The 20,546-nt window shown below is 64.4% G+C and overlaps 4 protein-coding genes across 7 annotated transcripts; 3 read left to right on the top strand and 1 right to left on the bottom strand.

Annotated features, from left to right (window-relative positions):
- Positions 1 to 1,594: 1,594 nt before the first annotated feature.
- On the bottom strand, positions 1,595 to 3,191 carry LOC135576690 (retinol dehydrogenase 16-like). The gene is made up of 4 exons (XM_065043677.1): positions 2,876 to 3,191; positions 2,525 to 2,783; positions 1,949 to 2,112; positions 1,595 to 1,881 (listed from the first exon to the last, which is right to left on the bottom strand). The coding sequence occupies exons 1-4, from the start codon at positions 3,189 to 3,191 to the stop codon at positions 1,661 to 1,663; spliced, it is 960 nt and encodes a 319-aa protein (XP_064899749.1). The 3' UTR covers positions 1,595 to 1,660.
- A 512-nt stretch (positions 3,192 to 3,703) lies between these two features.
- PRIM1 (DNA primase subunit 1) lies at positions 3,704 to 6,452 on the top strand. Of its 2 annotated transcripts, none has more exons than XR_010468479.1 (13): positions 3,704 to 3,840; positions 3,973 to 4,130; positions 4,203 to 4,309; positions 4,381 to 4,454; positions 4,582 to 4,718; positions 4,784 to 4,842; positions 5,113 to 5,222; positions 5,325 to 5,411; positions 5,485 to 5,626; positions 5,711 to 5,780; positions 5,860 to 5,945; positions 6,055 to 6,153; positions 6,239 to 6,452. XR_010468479.1 is itself a non-coding variant. In XM_065043673.1 (13 exons), the coding sequence occupies exons 1-13, from the start codon at positions 3,738 to 3,740 to the stop codon at positions 6,256 to 6,258; spliced, it is 1,257 nt and encodes a 418-aa protein (XP_064899745.1). In that variant the 5' UTR covers positions 3,704 to 3,737; the 3' UTR covers positions 6,259 to 6,452. The 2 variants fall into 2 exon arrangements, 1 of the variants encoding a protein (XP_064899745.1); XM_065043673.1 differs by having other exon boundaries at positions 5,113 to 5,223; positions 5,321 to 5,411.
- A 218-nt stretch (positions 6,453 to 6,670) lies between these two features.
- On the top strand, positions 6,671 to 13,214 carry NACA (nascent polypeptide associated complex subunit alpha). 3 transcript variants are annotated; one of them, XM_065043656.1, is made up of 10 exons: positions 6,681 to 6,762; positions 7,153 to 7,224; positions 8,595 to 8,636; positions 9,057 to 10,799; positions 11,704 to 11,789; positions 11,895 to 11,972; positions 12,315 to 12,461; positions 12,535 to 12,663; positions 12,895 to 13,017; positions 13,088 to 13,214. In XM_065043656.1, exons 2-10 carry the CDS (start codon positions 7,155 to 7,157, stop codon positions 13,100 to 13,102), a joined length of 2,433 nt encoding a protein of 810 aa, XP_064899728.1. In that variant the 5' UTR covers positions 6,681 to 6,762; positions 7,153 to 7,154; the 3' UTR covers positions 13,103 to 13,214. The 3 variants fall into 3 exon arrangements, with proteins under 3 accessions (XP_064899730.1, XP_064899728.1, XP_064899729.1); XM_065043658.1 differs by lacking the exons at positions 8,595 to 8,636; positions 9,057 to 10,799 and having other exon boundaries at positions 6,671 to 6,762; XM_065043657.1 differs by lacking the exons at positions 6,681 to 6,762; positions 9,057 to 10,799.
- Positions 13,215 to 14,680: 1,466 nt separating this feature from the next.
- Positions 14,681 to 20,233, top strand: PTGES3 (prostaglandin E synthase 3). The gene is made up of 8 exons (XM_065043686.1): positions 14,681 to 14,904; positions 17,917 to 18,030; positions 18,115 to 18,184; positions 18,281 to 18,379; positions 18,516 to 18,605; positions 18,831 to 18,893; positions 19,161 to 19,185; positions 19,479 to 20,233. The coding sequence occupies exons 1-8, from the start codon at positions 14,696 to 14,698 to the stop codon at positions 19,496 to 19,498; spliced, it is 690 nt and encodes a 229-aa protein (XP_064899758.1). The 5' UTR covers positions 14,681 to 14,695; the 3' UTR covers positions 19,499 to 20,233.
- The last annotated feature ends 313 nt before the right edge of the window (positions 20,234 to 20,546 follow it).

Here is a 20,546-nt window from a genome sequence, read left to right as displayed (position 1 = left end):
GTGTAACCTCATCTGGGTGTTCCTGCTCCATGGGGGGATTGCACTGGATGAGCTTTCCAGGTCCCTTCCACCCCTTGATATTGTGTGATCCTGTGATTCTGTGACCCAGCTCGGCGCTGGATCCTGCCCAGATCCTGCTGTGACCGTGGGCAGGAGGGAAAACACATCTGGGATGGACGCAGCCGCGCTGGGTCCCCCCATCTGTGGGGGTGCTGAGGGGTTGGCGTGAACATGACATTGACTGGCCCTGATGCTGCAGTGAGCTCAGCGTATTGGGGTAAAAAGGGCTGGAAAGGGACCATCTCTGCAGCTCAGCGCTCCCATCACCCTGAGCTGTGCTGGAAACGCCTCTGCCTGCACAGCAATTAATCCCGGCGCGGTGATTGCGCGGCCGGGGAAGGGAGGGGGCCCAGACCTTGCCCAGCGCTGGGGAGGGGGCTGACAGGCAGAAAATTTTGCATGGGGCTGCAAGTCCTGCGAAACAATTGCAGGAAATCTCCTTTTCGAGCGCAGACAAGACTCTGCGATCAACAATCGGCTCGGAAGGAAGGCACGGCCGGCGCGGGGAAGCACGAGGGCACTGATAAGTCGGGTCCCACAACAACAGCCCCGCGCAGGTACCAGCCCCGGCAGCACCGCGGCCTCGCGGCACAAACAGGAACCGGCAGCTTTGTTCTGGGCCTTGGGTGGGATTTGGGGATGGGGGTCAGATTCGAGGGTGGGGGTCAGATTTGAGGATGGGGGTCAGATTCGGGGACAGGGATTGGATTTGGGGACGGGGGTTGGATTCGGGGATGGGGGTCAGATTTGGGGATGGGGGTCGTATTCGGGGATGGGGATTGGATTCGGGGACGGGGGTCAGATTCGGGGATGGGGGTCGGATTCGGGGATGGGGGTCAGATTTGGGGATGGGGGTCAGATTCGAGGATGGGGGTCAGATTCGAGGATGGGGGTCGTATTCGGGGATGGGGATTGGATTCAGGGATGGGGATTGGATTCAGGGATGGGGGTCGGATTCGGGGACAGCGGTCGGATTCGGGGACGGGGGTCGTATTTGGTGATGAGGATCAGATTCAGGGATGGGGATTGGATTTGGGGACGGGGGTTGTATTTGGAGACGGGGGTCGGATTCGGGGACGGGAGTCGGATTCGGGGATGGCGGTCGGATTCGGGGACGGGGATCAGATTTGGGGACGGGGATTGGATTTGGGGACAGGGGTTGTATTTGGAGACGGGGGTCAGATTCATGGACGGGGGTCGGATTTGGGGATGGAGGTTCCACAAGGCGGCTCTGCCACCCATGGGCTGGGCGGTGGGGATCCTGTTCTCTTTCTATGTAACACCTGGGTAAATCCTCATGCCGAAATCTTGGATGGTGAGCACCGCGGGTGTTGCGGCCCTTTGCCGTCGGGGTTTGTGCGGGGGCTGCTGACGTCGGGAGCATCGCGTGCGGGAGCCGCTGGGGCTGGTTTGCTAAGCCGGGTAAAGCTTTGTGGGCTGGGGAAACAGCTGTAGCACCGCCGGCACAAGCTCCTCGCACAAGGAGCCGCCCTGGCAGAGCAAGTTGCCACGGCGGAGTCACCATGAGCATCCCTTTGTTTGCACCAGCTTTATTGGGCCCGTGGGCACCGTGTCCCCATCCCCGGTGTGCTGGCCGTCCTCAGGGCGTCCCCGCGGCCGGGAGGCGCAGCATGAGGCCGATGGCGGCATCGGCGAGCCAGGCCGGGCCGTAGCTGAGCGGCAGCAGCAGCAGCCGCGCGTCCCAGCCCACAGCGTAGCGGCTGCGGGGCCGGCGGGACAGCAGCGCGTGTGCCACGGCGCCGGTGACGCGGGACAGGCGGGAGCTGCTCAGGCGGTGCAGCAGGACCGTGCTCCTGGCATCTGGGGGGACAGAGTGGGGTCAGCGCGGCACACCGGTGGCACCGGGGCCACGTGGGTAGGGACTCACAGGACTCCAGGTAGCGGTGGCCGTAGGCTGCCTGGGTCTCCGCCGGGAGCTGCTCCCAGAGGCGCCGGTAGCCGGTCAGCACCGCCGCGGGGTCCGTCATCGCTGTCCGGAAGCCACCAGGTTCAATGATGGAGACCTGCACCCCAAAGGGACGCATCTCGCGCCTGGGTGGGGATGGGACGTCAACCCCAGTGATGGAGCCGCCGTCCGCAGCCTGTAAACCCCCCCGTTAGCAGCTTGTAAACCCCCCCGTTAGCAGCCTGTAAACCCCCCCCATTAGCCCATTGTCCCCGGGGGGCGTCAGGGGAGCCCTGTTCTTGCTCAGGGGTTCTCAAAACCCGTCCACCGGTTGCACAACGGCTGCTCCAGCGCTTTCCCAACCCGTGGGCGGCAATGTTGGTATTTCACAAGCCCCCTTCCCTGGCTCTAGAGGGAAAGAGGAGAGTGGGTGCAGCACAAAACCCTGCGTGGGGAAAGTGGGGCAGAACCGGCGGCACGTCCGCCCCCGCCAACGCACACCGGGCTGCCGGACCAGCTCCGGCACGGGGCAGCACCGCGCGACCGCCACTGCCGTACCTCAGGCTGTCGGAAAAGGCCTCCACGCCAAACTTGGAGATGCAGTAGCCCCCGCCGAAGGCAGCGAGCCGGCCCATCACGCTGGCCACGTTGACCACGCGGCCCCGCGCCCGCCGCACCAGCGGCAGGAGGCTCAGCGTCACCTCGATGAGCCCCAGCAGGTTGACGTCCAGCACCTTGGCAAAGTCGGCCTTGCTCAGCCACTCATTGGGGGCGGTGGGGACGGCGGTGCCCGCGTTGTTCACCAGCCCCCAGAGACCTGGCGGAGGGGACGGGGTGACCCAGAGCTGCCCGTGGGGCGGCACAGGAGGGGCGGCACAGGTGACGATGGGGACGACCGCCCCGTCCTACCTCGCTCCCCCACGCGCTCCCGGACCCACGCGGCGGCGGCGGCCACGCTCTGGCTGGAGGTGACGTCCAGCAGGACGGTCTGCAGGCGCGGCGAGGCGGCCGCCCGCAGCTCGGCAGCCCCGCGCTCGCCCAGGCAGGCGGCCAGCACCCGCAGCCCCCGCGCGTCCAGCGCCCGCGCCAGCGCGTTCCCGAAGCCGCTGTCGCAGCCCGTGATCAGCACGAACTTCTCCGACAGCCCCGGCACCGTCTGCCGCTCCCGGTGCCAGCGCCGCAGCAGGAACAGCCCGGTCAGCACCGCCGCCACGTACAGCCACATCCTCGGTACCGGCACCGGCGGCCGAGCGGCTCCGACCTGGCCTTGGTCTTACCCGTGTGGCACCCGCTAATGATTAATTAGCCCGGGGTCATCAGTGGCTCCAGTGCAAAGACCGCGGGGCCCTAGGGGCAGCCGGCACTACCGAGCTCCTGGTGGCTCCGCCCCGTCTGTTGTGCCCCCCGGGTGCTGTCCCGGTGCGGGTGTCCGGTCCTGGGGCTGCAGCTTCGCCCCGGGGCGCCGCTCCGGCTCCAACCGCGTCGTTTCGGGTCCGGTCGCAGCCGCGGGGCCGCCGGGGGATCGTTATCCCGGAGCGGGGCAGCGCCCGGGAGCTCCCGCGGACCCCGGGACCATCGGGCACCGCTCGGACCCCGCGATCCGGGAGTCCTCGCACACCCCCCGCTCTGTTCCCCCGTTTCCCCGGCGCTTTGTGCCCCGCGGTGTGTGGCGAACCCCGCGGTGCCCCGGGACCGCCCCCCCCCGGGGCCGGACTACAGCTCCCGGCGGCCCCCGGGCCGGCCCCGCCGCTTCCCGCCGCCGTTTCCCGCCATGGCGCCGTTCGAACCAGCGGCGCTGCCCGAGCTGCTCCCGGTCTTTTACCGGCGGCTCTTCCCGCACGGCGCCTACGGCCGCTGGCTCAGCTACGGCGGCGGTGAGCGGGGCGGGGACCCCGGGACCGGCTCCCGGGGGATGCGCTGCCCGGGACACCGCGGGGATCGGGGAATGGGGGGCCGGTGCAGGGAGGGGTGTCCCTGCGCTCAGCCCGGCCCCCCGCTCCCCGCAGCCGTCAAGAACTATTTCCAGCTGCGGGAATTCTCCTTCACGCTGCGGGACGATGTTTACCTGCGGTTCCTGTCGTTCGGCAGCCCCCAGGAGCTGGAGCGGGAGCTGCAGCGCATCAACCCCTACAAGATCGACATCGGGGCCGTCTATTCCCACCGGGTGAGTCCCGACCCCCCCCGGGGGACGCGGCCACCGGGGTCCCCGCTGAGCCCGTCCCATCCCGTCCCGCAGCCCAACCAGCACAACACGGTGCACCTGGGCGCCTTCCAGCCGCAGGAGAAGGAGCTGGTGTTTGACATCGACATGACGGACTACGACGACGTGCGGACGTGCTGCAGGTGGGTGGCTGGAACGCGGGGTGGGACAAAGGGGGCGCGGGGCAGCCTGACCCCCCCCACTCTCCCCGCAGCTCCGCCGACATCTGCGCCAAGTGCTGGACCCTGATGACCATCGCCGTGCGCGTCATCGACCGCGCACTCGTGGGTGAGGGGCTTGGGGGTGCCATCCTGACCGCGCTCTGCCCTGCAGCAACACCCTGACTGCGAACCGGGGGGGGTTGTGGCGCTGGGGGGCACCACATCCCGTCCCGACACCGGCTGTTCCCCCGCAGAGGATCTGGGTGTGCGGCACCGGCTGTGGGTGTACTCGGGCCGGAGGGGCGTGCACTGCTGGGTGTGCGACGACGCGGTGCGGAAATGGTCCCCGGCGCTGCGGGCGGCCACCGTGGAGTACCTGAGCCTGGTGAAGGTGGGTGCAGGGGCGCCGGGGACCCCCTGCCCGCCCCCCCGCCCTGAGCGCCGCTGTGTCCCCAGGGCGGAGCGGAGACGGTGAAGAAGGTGAACCTGTGCGAGCCCATCCACCCGTTCATCAGGTGCGTGGGGACCCCCGGTTGTGGGGTAGAATCATTGTGGTTGGGTGACACCCTCAGGATCACCGATAACCCAACTTTAGCGCTAAACCGCGTCCCCAAGAACCTTGTCTATGCGCTTTTAACCCCCCCCCAGGGATGGTGGCTCCACCGTTACCCTGGGCAGCCTGTTCGATGCCCGACAGCCCTTTCTGTGCAGAATATTTTCCATATATCCAACCTAAATGTCCCTTGTCACAACCCGTGGTTGACCCTTTCCCCGCCGCTCCGCAGGCGCTCGGTCGGCGTGGTGGAGAAATACTTCAAGGCGTACGCGCTGGTGGGCCAGGACATCCTGGGCAGCCCGGAGAGCTGGGACAAGGTGCTGGCGCTCGTTCCGGATGATATCCTTCACACCTTGGGTTTGCTGGGTGTGGAGGGGGGGTCTGCGCGGGGAAAACGGGACCGCTGGGGTCCGCAATCAGCCTTGACCGTGGCCACAGCACCGGGAGCCGCTGAAGAGCGAGTTCCCCAAGAAGCGGGACTCGGCGCAGCGCTGGGCGCTGCTGAAGGACCGCATGGAGTGGACACGGGTGAGTGGGCGCCCCGGGTGGGGTTGGGGGCTCCCACGGGCCCTCCCCCGACCCGTCTGTCCCCACCGCGCAGGCGGCGGCCGGGAAGGGCGTCACGCCGTGCTACGCGGACTGGGAGATCATGCTGCAGTACTGCTTCCCCCGCCTCGACATCAACGTCAGCAAAGGCGTGGGCCACCTGCTCAAGAGCCCCTTCAGCGTGCACCCCAAAACAGGTGGGGCTGGGGGCCCGTGGGACCCGCACCCCCCGGGGACCCCCGTGGCCGGGCACCCCCCGCCGTGAGTCCCCTCTCTCGCAGGTCGCGTTTCGGTGCCGCTGGATCTGCAGAGCCTGGACCAGTTTGACCCGTTCGCCGTCCCCACCATCAGGTACGTGAGCGGGTTCGGGGGGTCCCGGGGGGGCCGGCAGCCCCTGCCGTGTCCCACCATGTCCCGCCACGTCCCGCAGCTCCCTGTGCCACGAGCTGGACACGGCTGGCGATGCCGGGGAGCAGGAGGACGGCGGCGAGACGGAGCCCAAGCGCCGTGTGCGGGGTGAGCGGGGGGGTCCGGGGTGAGCGGGGGGGTCCGGGGTGAGCGGGGGGGTCCGGGGTGAGGGGGGGTCCCCCTGCCCTACTCCTGCTCAACCCCCGAATCCCCCCAGACTACAAGAAGACCAGCCTGGCGCCCTACGTGCGGCTGCTGGAGCAGTTCGTGGAGGAGATGGAGCGCGCCCGGCGGGGCGAGCGGCTGCGGCGGAGCGGTGAGGGGCAGGGGGGGCCCCGAGGGGGGACCCCGGCTCTGAGAAACCACTTTATCTCTAAAATGACCGTTTCTCCTCTCTGCAGACCTGCAAGGAGACTTCTGAGGTCTCAGGGACCCTGGTCCTGGACATGGGGACACTGAGGACTCTGCTATTGTCACCTGCACTGGCTGGGGGGTCCCAGTGCCGTGAGCGGGGACCCCAGGGCTGGTGGCCGCCCGGCCCCGCGGGTCCTTCACAAGTTTTGTGCCTTTTGTTCCTTTTCTACACAAAAACCATTAAAAGTCTTTGTCACCCCAGCGCCTGCACCTGTGGACGCGCCGAGGAGGGAGGGAGATGGAGCTGGTCCCGCGGGAGAGCCGGGGATCCCTGTCCCCGGTATCCCACCCTGGGAGTCCCTGTCCCCCGTACCCCACCCGGGGGTCCCTGTCCCCGCACCCCCCTGTACCCCACCCCGGGGGTCCCAGCGCAGCCCGGAACGCCCAACCGCGGTTCCCGGGGCGGACGGCGGGTGCTGCCGCTGCACCGGAAGTGCTCTTCGTGCCGGAAGTCGCGCTTCCAGCTCTTCGGTCTCTTTCCACCGCCATCTTGGGCCCTGCTCCCCGCACGGTGAGTCCCGCCGCCGCCATCCGCCGCCATCCGCCCGCCCGGGGCCGCGGCGGGGCCGGGAGGGAGGGCGGAAGGGCCGTGGCGGCCCGGTAAAAGCCGCCGCTGGGGCCGTGGTCGCGCCGGGCAGGGCTGGGCGGCGGGGATGGCCCCGCGCACCGGGAAGGGGCCTCCCGCTCCGGGGAGGGGGAGGCGGGCGAGGCGCCGGTTCGAGGGAGCCCCGTTGGCACCGGGACCGGGCGGCGCTCGGGGTCCGCCGGGCCGGGGGTGCCCGGGACCGACCGCGGCTGAGCGGTGCCGGAGGATTTGGGTGTCGCTGGGTTCCCGGCGGCCGCGCTCGGGCTGTCCCGAGCCCCGGCGAGCCCGGGCCTGTCGCCTTGTCCCTCTCCCCAGCAATGCCCGGCGAAGCGACAGAAACCGTCCCGGCCACCGAGCAGGAGCTGCCGCAGCCGCAGGCTGAGACAGGTGAGCGGACACCGGGGCGCGTTCCGGGGGATCCCGGCAAAGCCCCCTCGGTTGTGGCTGCAGGAGCCGGGACTGGAATCCAGCGGGACGTGACCGGGCCGGGGGAGCCCCGGGGAGTGACGGGGCAGCTGCGGGGCGGGGGGGGCGTGTGGGGCCGGGTTTGGGTGCGTGTCTGTTCCCCACTGAACCGGGGGCTGGTGCAGAGCCATGAAGATGCTGGAGGGAGTGGAGCATCTCCCGTGTGAGGAAAGGCTGAGGGAGCTGGGGCTCTGGAGCTGGACAAGAGGAGCCTGAGGGGGGACTCATTCCTGGGGATCAAGATGGAAAGGGGGAGTGTCAGGAGGATGGAGCCAGGCTCTTCTGGTGACAACCAGTGACAGGACAAGGGGCAATGAGTGCAAACTGGAACACAGGAGGTTCCGCTTAAATCTGAGCAGAAACTTGTTCGTGGTGAGGGTGGCAGAGCCTGGCCCAGGCTGCCCAGGGGGTTGTGGAGTCTCCTTCTCTGCAGACATTCCAACCCGCCTGGTTCCTGTGTAACCTCATCTGGGTGTTCCTGCTCCATGGGGGGATTGCACTGGATGAGCTTTCCAGGGCCCTTCAACCCCTGACATTCTGGGATTCTGCAGGGTTGGCCACCGCTGTGTGGGGCTGTCAGCGGAGAGGTGTGAACCGGAAATATCACACGTAGTGCAGGTGTCGGGGAGCTGGAACAGGTGCTCCGGTGATGGCTGGTGTCTGTCTGGCCGGTGTCTGCCCAGCCGCTGTCCGTCTCTCCGGTGCTGCGGGGGCTCAGGTCCAGCTCAGCTCATGGCCGCGGTTGTTGCTTCTGCTCCAGGGGCTGGTGTGTTCCCCAGAACACCGAGTGTCCTCATGCCTGTTTGCACTGTCACTGATGTCCCGTGCTCCTGGAGCGGCTGCCCAGCGCCAGGCTGGTGCCCATCTGCTCCCGTTTGGGGAGAGGTTGGGGAAATGGGGCGTTAGGAGGTCTGGTGCTCCCTTGTCGTGCCAGGCTCTCTGAACCAGCCCGATTTAGGCTCTGCGGCTGTCGATGGTTTCTCCCTTCGCTGTCCCACCAGCGGACGTGCCGGGACGTGCGGGGCCAGAGCTGCCGGAGGGCGGGTGCGCAGTTGCGTTGGCGCGTGGCTGGGCTGGTTCTGCTCTCCCAACCGGCTGTGGTGCCGGTTCCGCTGGTCAGGCTGGTGCTGCTCTTGTTGGCTGTCACAGCCTCTTCCCCTTTGATCGTGCCGGTGCCGTTCGGAATAACCAGCTCTCCCTGTGCTGGCTGGAGGCGGCGCATGGGGGAACCGGCTGGCGAGTGCTCAGGGCTGTGGGACTCGTCCTAATCAACTCTTGTTCTCCCCGTTCAGCTCCAGCCCCTCCCGCAGCCCCAGTCGCTGCTCCAGCGCCAGGTACGCGGAACCCTCGTTAACACCGTGTGCCTGTTAACCAGAGTTTGCCGTTCTGGGGGCTGCAGTGACCTTAACCCTAACAGCTTGCAGGGGGAACGCAGGGACTCAGTGTCATCCCTCGGTGTCCTTGTCCCCAAGGGGCTCCTGCCTGCTGGGGCTGGGGGGGGCTGTCCCCTGCCCGGGCACTCCTGGGACACTGTGTCACGTTGGACTTTCCTTCCTGTCCTTGGGGGGGTCCTTGTCACCCGCCTGCTCCCACCAGTGGGGATGTGATTTCCCAGGCTTGGAGCAGCGCCAGAGCTCCAGCCATGGCTGTGCCGTGCTGGCCGTGGCTGTGCCATGGCTGTGCCACAGCTGTGCCGGGCCAGCCGCCGTCTCCTGTCCCCTCTCTCATGGCTTCACTCTCTTTCTCTCCTCCAGCTGCTCCTCAGGCTGCTCCTTCCCCGGCTCCGGGCCCGGCTCTCCCTGCAGAGCCGCCCAGCCCGGCCCCCGTTTCCCCCCCTGTGGTCCCGGCTGCAGTGACCCCCGTGTTTTCGGTCCCCCCCCAACTCCCTGCCCCAGCTCTGCAGGTCCCAGTTACTGTCCCCCCACCTCCAGCTCCCCCGTCCCCGGCTGCAGCCCCAGGGTCTCCAGGGCCTGTCCCGGTTACCCCAGTGTCTCCAGGAGCCCCGGCTCTGGCTGCTGCTCCTGCTGCAGTGCCGGCAGCTCCCCTGGTGAGTCCCGGTTCTCCCGCCGTGGCAGGTGCCCCTGGGGTAGCCCCAACCCCTCTCCCCACCTCACCTGTCCCTCCAGCAGCCCCCACGGCCACGGTGTGTCCCCAGAGCCCGGGCTCCCCACCTTTGCCTGTGGCAGCGCCGCTCGGTCCTGCTGCGGCACTGGCAGCAGCCGCCCCGGCAGTGCCGCTGTCCCCCGGCAGCCCCGCGGCTGCCCCGCTGGCTGCTGCTCCGGCTGAGCCCCAAGCCCCCGCCTGTCCCCTGCCGCCCCCCGCTCCTTCTGGTGCTGTCTCACCGCCTGTCATCCCAGCTGTCCCCATGGCCCCGTTGTCACCCCCTGTCCCCCTGCTGCCAGCCGGGTTGTCCCCTGGGAGCCCCGCTGCTGCCCCGCCGGGCCCAGCCCCTGGTGCTCCACTTTCCCCACAGCTCTCAGTTGCTCCTGTCACCAAAACCAGTCCCCCGGCAGCCCCAGCTGCTGCCCCCCCAGTCCCTCCCTCTGCAGCCAGGGCACCTCCCGGCAGCCCAGACCCTCCAGCAGCACCTGTGGCACCTCCTGCCCCAGCCAAACCCTCTGCGGGAGCTGCCCCTTGTCCCCCAGGCCCACTGACACCAGCAGCTCCCGGTGCCGCTCCAGCAGGTCCCGGTGCCACTCCAGCAGCTCCCAGTGCCACAGCAGCCGTGGCTGCTCCAGCCAAAGCAACTCCAGCGAGTCCCGGATCCCCCCCGGCAGCTCCTGTGCCTGCTGTGGCCTCAGCCCCTGCCAGCCCCCCACCTGCCACCCCGGCACCGGCAGCTCCAGCCACCCCTCCTGCAGCCAAATCGCCTCCGGTGAGCCCGGTTGCTGCCCCGCTGTCTCCTCCTGCTCCGGCTGCACCAGCAACGAAAGCTCCACCGGCTGCCGCTGCCGCAGCCAAAGCGGCTCCCAAGAGCCCTGTTGCTGCCCCGGCTGCTCCCGCAGCTCCAGCTGCCCCCACAGCCCCCAAAAAGCCGGCAAAGGGCAGCGCCGTCGCTGCCCCGGCTGCTCCCTCTGCCCCTGCAGCACCAGCTGCACCTCCTGCACCCAAAACCCCACCCAAGAGCCCCGTTGCAGCCCCAGCTGCCCCCCCAGCAACTCCAGGGGTTCCTGGTGCCCCCCAAAAGCCATCAGCTGATCATGCAGCCCCTGCTCCCCAAAAAGCAGAGGCCTCTACCACCACCAAAAAGCAGCCCCCTCCTGGCAAGGTGAGCAAGCCAGGCCCCCGCCCGCCCCCCTCCAAACCCCCTGCGAAGGCTGCGGCTCCCGTCAGCACTGCCGCCGAGGACGAGGACCTACCACCTCTGATCCCCCCCGAGCCACCCGCCGCCGAGCCGCCGGTGCGGCCCATCCTGGTGGACCTGTCTCCCCGTGCGGCCGTGGCCCCCCCAGGGGCCCCCGCTCCCCCGGCTAAGCCCATCCTGAGGAACGACAAGGGTATTTGCCGCCGGGGTTTGCTGTGTGCATGGAGTGTCACTGCCTGCCCACCGGATACTAACCCGCCCACGGCGCCGCTCGGTGCCCGGGGCTGAGCCGTGCCGGACCGAGCTGATTGCCCCGAGCAGCCGGTGAGCCGGGGAACGGGGAGGGAGCTGGCCCTGGGACCGGGCTTGGCGCAGCCAGTGGCACTAACGCCTGTTGTTGGCACGGAGCACGGTGTGTTTGTGGCGCGGGCGCTGCGGCTCCGGTGTGTACCCGGTGTGTGTCTGCTGTCGTGGTTCTCCCTCTGTCCATCTGCCAGCGGATGGGAGCTGCGGGCAGCGCAGGTGCCCGAGCGGGCCCGTCCTGTGCGCGCACCGACGCCGGCAGAGCTGTGCCAAGGGCTCCTGCGCGGCTGCAGGGCCCTGTCCAGGGGAGGAAACGGGACCGAATCCAGGTAACGGCTGCATTGTGGGGGTCCTTCCACCCTCTGGCTCTGCTCCGCTTGCTCCCCTGTGGTCGCACACAGCCATGCCACGGTCAGCAAGCTGATGGCAGCGGTGCTGCAGGAGCTGGCAGCGCTCTGAGCCACCCCGGCTCCGGCAGCTGGCAGGACCTGGCACAGAGGCCGCTCCCTGACGGGGGTTTTCAGGATAATTGCAAATTGTCCCGTGCTGAAGTCACGGAAAGGACCCGGGGAATTTGGTTTATTTTCTGTGCCGTGTCTGAGCTCCTGCGGCCGCAGCTTCACCGCAGGGAGCTGGGGGGTCCGCGGCCGCGGTTCGGGCCAGGGCTGCATCCTGGCGACTCGGCATTCCGGAGCGCGTCTCCAGGCACCCACAGGGCTCTGGCAGCATGGGGCTGATCTCACTGCGTCCCCTGGACCCGCTCGAGCCGCAGAGTGACGGGTGTGTGTTTTTAGGGTCCGGAACAGAGTCTGACAGCGATGAATCTGTACCAGAGCTCGAAGAGCAAGACTCCACGCAGGCCACGACACAGCAGGCACAGGTAGGGCGGGCAGGCGGCACGTGGCAGCGGCGAAGCAGGGTCCGTGCTGGTGTCATCCTCCGCCGCCACGGGATTCTCATAATTCCTTCTTTTCTTTCCTTGCAGCTCGCGGCAGCCGCCGAAATAGATGAAGAACCCGTTAGCAAAGCAAAACAGAGCCGGAGTGAAAAGAAAGCACGGAAGGTGAGGTGGGGCGGCGAGTGGATCAAACTGCGTGTCCCCAAGTCCTGGGGTCTTCACCCCGCACCCCACTCAGGGCTGCAGCTCCTCCTGCCCCATATGGTCCCCACCAGGCGTTCTGGAGCCGAGGGGGGTTTGTGTGACTTTTCTGCACTCTGTTCAGGGCAAAACTCCTCGTGTGGAGGGGCCCAGGGTTGTGCTGTGGGTCTCGCAGTCCTGGCGTGGGGTGTTCCCTCTCGGGAGCACTGCTCTGCAGCAGGAAAGCGCGAGCACACCGATCTCTGGAGAGCAGATGTGTGGATGCGTCTTTTCGCCAGTAACTCGTGTTTCTCTCATGTTTTTCAGGCAATGTCTAAACTGGGCCTTCGCCAGGTGACAGGAGTAACCAGAGTCACCATCCGGAAATCCAAGAACATCCTCTTCGTCATCACAAAGCCAGACGTGTACAAGAGCCCGGCGTCAGACACCTACATCGTCTTCGGCGAAGCGAAGGTGAGCGGACGCTGCGGCTCCGCGTCCTGCTCCGCGCAGGACCGGCCTCGCTCACGCTTCTTCCCTCCTCCAGATCGAAGACTTGTCCCAGCAGGCCCAGCTGGCAGCCGCCGAGAAGTTCAAAGTGCAAGGAGAAGCCGTTTCAAACATCCAGGAAAACACACAGACCCCCACCGTGCAGGAGGAGAGCGAGGAAGAAGAGGTACAGTCACCTTCCCCACTCCGCGGGGCTGCGCGTCTTACACAGCGTCTGCGCTTTGTGTTCGGATCCCCGCTTTCCCTTCCCCCATCCGTGTTTTTGCCGTGATGTCCTTCCCGTGGGGGGGTCTGGTCCCCGAGACTGTCCCCAGGGCTGGTTGCGCCTCCCAATCCCGACACGGAGCCAGAACCGTGCGCAGGGCTGGTGCGAATCCCGCTGCTCCGTCTCCTTCAGGTTGACGAGACCGGCGTCGAGGTGAAAGACATCGAGCTGGTGATGTCGCAGGCGAACGTGTCGCGAGCAAAGGCCGTGCGTGCGCTCAAGAACAACAGTAACGACATCGTAAACGCGATAATGGTGAGTGCGCGTGCGGGGGGACGTCCCGCGGTCGGTGCCGCCGGCTTCTCACCGGCCTTTCTCTCTGCAGGAGTTGACGATGTAGCTGCCAGAGCAAGGAACCTTTTTTGGTGTTTCAGAGAAGAGTAAGATGCAACTAAATTTAAAATTTGTACTATTTCTATCGATTAATAAAAGTTGTGGCTTATTGTTGGTGACACATGTTCTGCTCTGTGTCGGCTTCACTGCCCTCCCAGCCCCGGGGTGGAACATTCCTGGGGGGAGATCTCAGCCCCAATGTCCTGTCCTGTCCCTTGTGTCCTTCCTGTCCCCAGGAAGCCGGAGGGGATTTAACGGGTGATGGCGACCAGAGCCCTTTGGTACCGGGAGCCCTTTGGTACCCTCAGCCTGGCCAGGCCTGAGGCAGGGATGGCGCAGGAGGTTTGGACACGGCGTTCGACAGATTATTAATAATTAAGAACCCTGGGGGGGGTTAGAAGGGGGTGGTCAGTAGGTCAGAGAGGTTCTCCTGCCCCTCTGCTCTGCCCTTGAAAAAATGGATTAGTTCAGATACTATCAGGATATACTTGGGAAACATATATAAGTATATAATATATACAGCCATAGCACCCTGAGAATGCCTGATCTGGGAAGCTAAGCAGGGTCGGGCCCGGTCAGTACTTGGATGGGAGACCAGCTGGGAATCCCGGGTGCTGTGGGCTGAGCCAGCACTGGCCCTTGTGGCCAGGAAGCCAATGGGACCTGGGGTGGGTTAGAAGGGGGTGGTCAGTAGGTCAGAGAGGTTCTCCTGCCCCTCTGCTCTGCCCTGGGGAGACCACACCTGGAATCTTGTGTCCAGTTGTGGCCCCTCAGTTCCAGCAGGACAGGGAACTGCTGCAGAGAGTCCAGCGCAGCCACCAAGATGCTGGAGGGAGTGGAGCATCTCCCGTGTGAGGAAAGGCTGAGGGAGCTGGGGCTCTGGAGCTGGACAAGAGGAGACTGAGGGGGGACTCATTCCTGGGGATCAAGATGGAAAGGGGGAGTGTCAGGAGGATGGAGCCAGGCTCTTCTGGTGACAGCCAGTGACAGGACAAGGGGCAATGGGTGCAAACTGGAACACAGGAGGTTCCACCTAAATATGAGCAGAAACTTGTTCGTGGTGAGGGTGGCAGAGCCTGGCCCAGGCTGCCCAGGGGGTTGTGGAGTCTCCTTCTCTGCAGACATTCCAACCCGCCTGGTTCCTGTGTAACCTCATCTGGGTGTTCCTGCTCCATGGGGGGATTGCACTGGATGAGCTTTCCAGGTCCCTCCAACCCCTGACACTCTGGGATCCCGTGAGCCCGGAGCTGCCGTCCCGGGCGCTGCCCGCCAGCACGTGCTCCCGCAGCCAGGGGTGTGTGTGACCCAAACCGGGGGTCTAACGGCGGCGGGGCGGGCTGGGGGTTGCGCTCCGCCGGGCACAGGCCCCGCGGGGTCGGGATCGGGTCCGGGTGATCCCCGTCCGCCGACCAGGCCGCGCTGCGGCTGCACCGTCGCCACGGCAACCGCCGGCCCCGCCCCCCCCCGGATCGCAACGCGCCTGCGCGGCGAGAAGCTGCTAGAAGGGAGGAGGGAGCGGGCGCGCGAGCGGGAGGGGCGTGGCGCGGGCGGGGCGGGGCGGCCGGCCCCGCGCGCCAGGGGCCGCACGCGGCGGGCGCGCATGCGCAGCGGCGGCGGCGGGAGGCGGCGCGGCGGGTATTTTGCTGCGTCACCAGCGCTGGGCGCCGCCGCGCGGGGCATTGTGGGAGTGAGGCCGCGCCGAGCCCCGAGCAGCCGCCGCCTCGGCCCTGCCCCCGGTACCGCCGCGCACCGCCGGACCCGGCCCGCACCGCCCCCGCCGCGCCAGCCGGAGCCGCCGCCGTTCGCCATGTGAGGCCCGGGGATGGGGAGCGGGGCGTGGGGGGGGGCGCGGGCTGGCCGCCGGAGGACGCTGTCCCGGAGCCCGCGCTGGGAGGCGCCCTGAGGGAGCGGGCGTGGGGCCTGTCCCGGGGCCGCCTCCCGCGGGGCCGCGCGGGTCCGCCCGTTCCTATGGAGAGAGCGGCGCCCGCGTGTGCGGGATGAGCGGGGTGTTGAGCGGCACCAACGGCCGCGGCTGAAACCGCCGGGAGTCCCCGGTGAGCGGCGCGTCGATCCGCCTGCCCGCGGGGCTCCCCGGGAAGCGGCCCCGGGAACCGCCGGTGCGGGGCCCCGAGCAGCCGCGCTCGGTGTGATCCCGGGGCAGCCGCGGCGGCCCCAGAGCCGCGTGTGTTCCCGTGCACACGGCGATGCGGGGGAAGGAGGAGCCGGGCGTCGCAGGGTGATGCTTTTGGGGTGAAATCCGCCCGTTCCGGGGGTTGCGCTGTTACCCGCCGCATTCCCAGGTATTTCCCTTCGATGAGCGAACGTGCTTGTGCTTTTCCGAGGCTTTTTGTCGCTCCGAAAGGCTGATCTGCCGCAGGTGCTGAGGAACGTGGTGCCGGTTGCTGTTTGTCCCTGAGGCTTTTACCCCATCTCAGTGTGACTGAGAACAAGAAGGATGTCACCAAGTTGGGAGTTTTTCATTTAATGCCTGTAGAATACATCACCTAGAAACTACAGCGCTATTTCATCCCACTTACAATTGTAGTCTGAAACTCGTTATTTGAAGAAAAAGCTTTTCCAGGGTATATAAATGAAATGAAAACGAATCACGTAAAGCAGATTTCTTAGAGCTGAAGATGTTGTTCAGCAGGTGACTTTTGCAGCATCCTCAGGCTGTAGGATGTGTCAGGAGACAAAGCCGAGTCCCCAATAGGTGCGATTGGTGGCGGTGAAGCTCCAGGACAGGTTTGGAAACCTCTTGCATTGCACCGCGAGAGCTGAGGTTCATCATTTGGTGTGAGAAGCTGCGTCTGTACCCGTTGTGGGCAGGGACGGGCGTCTCTGGGGTGACACCAAGCGCACGTGTCACCCGAAACTGCTGCTGTGAAGCTTCTGGAACCCGCTCCGTTGTCACCACTGTCCTCGGGACGCGAGGACTTGAAGGGATGGGTTAAGAAGTCCCAACCCCACGGGTGGCAGCGAACGTAGATGCGACAGGTTAAATCCTTGAGAACGTGGGATACGGGCGACCCGTTCCCTGGGCTGCGCTGTGGTTACGTGCGTATAGAGTTTGAATTAATCTCCTTCAAGGAAATGTAAATCCCGCGGGGATGACGCGTAACCGGAGCACAGGGCGTGAGGCCGGGTCCCCCGGGATGAGTTTGGGCAGGAAGGAGGAACCGTTGGGCGCTGGCGCTCAGCACCTGGTAAGCAAACGGGGGGTTTTCGGGGGGCTCCGAGGAGCCTCGGCGTGGGCAGCGCAAGCGGCTGCGGCGCATCCGTAACCGCGCTCGGCAGCTCCAGCCCCGCGCTACTGGTTGGAGCGGTAAGTCCGGCCTAAGGATCATTTCCGTCCTCCCTCCGGGAGGTTCAGAGATTTGCAAACCAGATAAAAAGAGCGAGAGAGGCAACTCCAGCGTGGCTTTAATTACAACAGGCGTGTTCGGTGGTGGAAACGCGGGTTCTGGGCTGGTTAATTTTCTGCGGGCTCTTTGATTCCGCAGCTCAGGCGCACGTGAGGTTTCCAGCGGCTCTAGGCCGGCTCAATGAGACTCTTGAAGCGCTGCAAACGGGCTCTCGGTGCTTCAGACCCCCCAATCTTGGCAGAGATAGCGAGGTCGCGGCCAAACCGTGGCGACGAGACCCGGGAGCACGTGCAGCTCCCCGGGATCACCGGAGACGTCTCCATTGAAAACCATTACGGAGTGTTAACGCGGTTCAGGAGCCCCCGCGTCGTCCTGAGCAGAGACACGACCTCTGTTGGGTGACGGTGTGTTGGGGTTTGTCCCCAGCGGAGGGAACAAACGGTGCTTTCATTGCTTTTTCACCAAGAGTCATTCCCTGTCGGGAGACAAAACGTGTCCCATAATTAAAAATACCATAGTAAGAACATAACACAGTATCACAGTATGTTTGGGATTGGAAGGGACCTGGAAAGCTCATCCAGTGCAATCCCCCCATGGAGCAGGAACACCCAGATGAGGTTACACAGGAACCAGGCGGGTTGGAATGTCTGCAGAGAAGGAGACTCCACAACCCCCTGGGCAGCCTGGGCCAGGCTCTGCCACCCTCACCACGAACAAGTTGCTTCTCAAATTTAAGTGGAACCTCCTGTGTTCCAGTTTGCACCCATTGCCCCTTGTCCTGTCACTGGTTGTCACCAGAAGAGCCTGGCTCCATCCTCCTGACACTCCCCCTTTCCATATTGATCCCCAGGAATGAGTCCCCCCTCAGTGTCCTCTTGTCCAGCTCCAGAGCCCCAGCTCCCTCAGCCTTTCCTCACACGGGAGATGCTCCACTCCCTCCAGCATCTTGGTGGCTGCGCTGGACTCTCTGCAGCAGTTCCCTGTCCTGCTGGAACTGAGGGGCCACAGCTGGACACAATATTCCAGGTGTGGTCTCCCCAGGGCAGAGCAGAGGGGCAGGAGAACCTCTCTGACCTACTGACCACCCCCTTCTAACCCCCCCCAGGTCCCATTGGCTTCCTGGCCACAAGGGCCAGTGCTGGCTCATGGTCACCCTGCTGTCCCCAGGACCCCCAGCTCCCTTTCCCCTACGCTGCTCTCTAATATGTAATTTCCCAACCTCTACTGGAACCTGGACTTGCCGGTTGGACTTGCTGACCTTAAAGGTCTTTTCCAACTGAAAACATCCTATAAGATTTTTTACTGTGTTGTTGGACTTTACCTAAACAAGCCGCCTTTCCTAAAAGAGGGAAAGCATTGGGTTGTCACCCGGTGGATTAAACACGGGGATAAGTGATGGTTTGGCATTAAATGGAGCCAAACGGCGGCTCTGACGCTTGTCCCGCTCTGTCCGCAGGCAGCCCGCCTCCGCCAAGTGGTACGACCGGAGGGACTACGTCTTTGTGGAGTTTTGCGTCGAAGACAGTAAAGATGTTAATGTAAATTTTGAAAAATCCAAACTCACGTTCAGGTAAGGGCCGCGGGTTCTGTTAATGAGGCGCATTCATTCTATAGGATGATTCGTGCTAAACGCTTGGGTTTTTTGTCTCAACAGTTGTCTCGGAGGAAGTGATAACTTTAAACATTTAAACGAAATTGACCTTTTTAATAATATTGATCCAAATGTGAGTATCCTTTTAAAATACCGTTTGTTCTGATGTCGTCTGAGCAGTTCCCGCTGAGGTTTGGGGTCGCGCTAACGGGCCTTTGCTCTTTTCCAGGAGTCAAAGCATAAAAGAACAGACAGATCTATCTTGTGTTGTTTACGAAAAGGGGAGTCGGGCCAGGCGTGGCCGCGGTTAACGAAAGAGAGGGCGAAGGTGCGTTGGTGCTTCATTCGGTTTGAATTCGGGGCGCGTTTACATGGAGCGGGGCCGCTCCTGATCGCAACGCGGTTTGTACGGACGCGTAGCGCCCCTTTCCCTTCCCCCCCTCGCTAACCCGTGTCCCGCGCAGCTCAACTGGCTCAGTGTGGACTTCAACAACTGGAAGGACTGGGAGGACGATTCAGACGAAGACATGTCCAACTTCGACCGCTTTTCCGAGGTACGGGGACCCGCGCTTCGCGTCCCGGCGCTTTCCCGTGACCGCTTTCCGGGTGTTCAATGAACACGTGTCCTGTGGCAGCTGCTGGTTGCTTTGCAAGACAATTAATTAAAGTTTTTAATTGTCATTTCACCTGGCGGCTGTTGGTTGGAACAGCTTTAAGCTGGTTTTAGATTGTCCCCAGCTCAGCCTTCACCCCATAACATCGCGATTCTCTCCCAACAGATGATGAACAACATGGGCGGAGACGACGACGTAGATTTGCCAGAAGTAGACGGGGCAGATGATGTAAGTTGGTTGTGATATCAACTTGCTTGGTGTGATATCAAACCCGCGTCCCTTGGCGCCGGTAACGCATTAAAACGCACCAAACCTCATCCGGGCGGCGCGGCCGCGGGCGTTACGGGGCTGGAAACGAGCACGTCGCGTGGAACGGGGGGATATTGACACGCGCCCCACGCTCCACGCGCTTCAAAACAGCGGCTCGTGTGCTGGGGGGTGGAGGGAAAAGCACCTTTGGGCTCATTTTGCTCAGTGAATGTTTCTCCTTTGCAGGACTCACCGGACAGTGATGATGAGAGTAAGTTGGCGCTGCGGTTCAGCCGATGTTCTGCGTGCTCGGTCTTGCTAAATCCTGGCTTAAGTTGATTCCTGAGCGCTCTGAGATGGTAGAACCTGGTGCAAGCGCTTCTGCACCAGCGTGAAATGTCAGTGGGATCTTCCCCTCTGGGGGTGACCCTGCTTGAATATTGGGGTGTGGGGGGAGACCCAGAGCTGCCCCAAAGCCCCTTGGGCTGTGCTGGGGTTGCCGGTCGCTCTTTGCCTTATAAAACAACACAACCCACCCGCTAACACTCTCCTGTTTCTCTCTAGAAATGCCGGATCTGGAGTAAGAACAACCGTTGTCTTCAGGGTTTGGGGAAAGAACTTCATCACAACATTTCATAATTGAGATAAGAATTCCTGAGTTGATAGCCCTCCCGGGAGATCCTGCATCCTTTAACCCATTTTCAGCCCATTTCGATGGCTTCCCCGAGGGTTGGTGTGTCCCGGCGCGCGGCTCCGCGCCCGTAACGTTCTGCATGAACCGCGTTCCAGCCTTCCAAACAAAAACAACCCCATTGAGGTGTAGCCGGTGGATCCAGAGCAGTCGCAATAAAGGTTTACGGAGCCTCTTTTCCTCGTAGATGTAATTACACCCGGAATTCTTCACTTTACACCATGGGGTAAATGAGAATTTTTGTGTTTTTCTTCCCCCCCCCGCCTCTATGGCCTGAAATTAATTAACTACCGGGAACAAAACTGGCTGAAACGAGTCCTTGGCTCCTTCCGTGGTGTTTTCAGGTCTGTTCTGCTCAAGTTTTTATTGAAAACTAAATTCTCGTCATTTGGTGGTTTAACCCCAGTTCTGCCGGCGCCTCCCCCGCTCCTGCCCGTCCCCAGAGCTTCACCTCCCGCTGCGGGGCCGGGGCTGCGCCTTGTTGCTCGTTAATCTGTTATTTCAGACCAAATCGTCTTTGCACTGTGTGGGTGGGGCCGCGATCCGGGCTGAAAAACCTCAGTTTCTGTTCAGAGCAGCGGGGATTTTTTTAATGTCTACATTCTTTCTAATAAACTGTTGAAGACTCCCTGGCTCTCCTTCCGCCTGGGCCTGTCTCTTCCTCTGCCTGCGCCGGGGGCGGCTTCTCGGCCGGGGGCACCGGGAGGGGCTGGGAGAACTGGGGGAACCGGTACGCTGGGGGCAACCAGTAGCCCAGGGGGGACAGGCCCGGCACGTTACTGCCCGGCGGTCCCCTGGGGCCCGTGTTGTGCCCCGGGGGCCGGTGCCGTGTCCCTCGGGCCCGTGTTGTGCCCCGGGGGCCGGTGCCGTGTCCCGGTAACCGGCCGCATTGCGGCACCGGGACCTGCGCCCGCGGTCACCGCGCCCGCCCCAAGGACAAG

The sequence above is a fragment of the Columba livia genome, chromosome 29, assembly GCF_036013475.1.
Source record: "Columba livia isolate bColLiv1 breed racing homer chromosome 29, bColLiv1.pat.W.v2, whole genome shotgun sequence".
Taxonomy (NCBI): Eukaryota; Metazoa; Chordata; class Aves; order Columbiformes; family Columbidae; genus Columba; species Columba livia.
The sequence above is the reverse complement of the archived record's forward strand: the minus strand, read 5'-3'. Positions and strand labels throughout refer to the sequence as shown.

Bases quoted from the DNA above. Each gene is read 5' to 3' on its own strand.
- LOC135576690 (XM_065043677.1), bottom strand. From the start codon at position 3,191: ATGTGGCTGTACGTGGCGGCGGTGCTGACCGGGCTGTTCCTGCTGCGG. The intron at 2,113-2,524 runs GTACGGCAGTGG...ATCCCCACCCAG, and splicing joins GCCTTTTCCGACAGCCTGAG to GCGCGAGATGCGTCCCTTTG. The intron at 1,882-1,948 runs GTGAGTCCCTAC...CTGTCCCCCCAG, and splicing joins CCACCGCTACCTGGAGTCCT to ATGCCAGGAGCACGGTCCTG.
- PRIM1 (XM_065043673.1), top strand. From the start codon at position 3,738: ATGGCGCCGTTCGAACCAGCGGCGCTGCCCGAGCTGCTCCCGGTCTTT. The intron at 5,224-5,320 runs TATCCTTCACAC...ACCGTGGCCACA, and splicing joins CTGGCGCTCGTTCCGGATGA to GCACCGGGAGCCGCTGAAGA. The intron at 5,627-5,710 runs GTGGGGCTGGGG...CCTCTCTCGCAG, and splicing joins CAGCGTGCACCCCAAAACAG to GTCGCGTTTCGGTGCCGCTG.
- NACA (XM_065043656.1), top strand. From the start codon at position 7,155: ATGCCCGGCGAAGCGACAGAAACCGTCCCGGCCACCGAGCAGGAGCTG. The intron at 11,790-11,894 runs GTAGGGCGGGCA...CTTTCCTTGCAG, and splicing joins CCACGACACAGCAGGCACAG to CTCGCGGCAGCCGCCGAAAT. The intron at 11,973-12,314 runs GTGAGGTGGGGC...CATGTTTTTCAG, and splicing joins GTGAAAAGAAAGCACGGAAG to GCAATGTCTAAACTGGGCCT.
- PTGES3 (XM_065043686.1), top strand. From the start codon at position 14,696: ATGCGCAGCGGCGGCGGCGGGAGGCGGCGCGGCGGGTATTTTGCTGCG. The intron at 18,031-18,114 runs GTAAGGGCCGCG...TTGTCTCAACAG, and splicing joins AAATCCAAACTCACGTTCAG to TTGTCTCGGAGGAAGTGATA. The intron at 19,186-19,478 runs GTAAGTTGGCGC...GTTTCTCTCTAG, and splicing joins ACCGGACAGTGATGATGAGA to AAATGCCGGATCTGGAGTAA.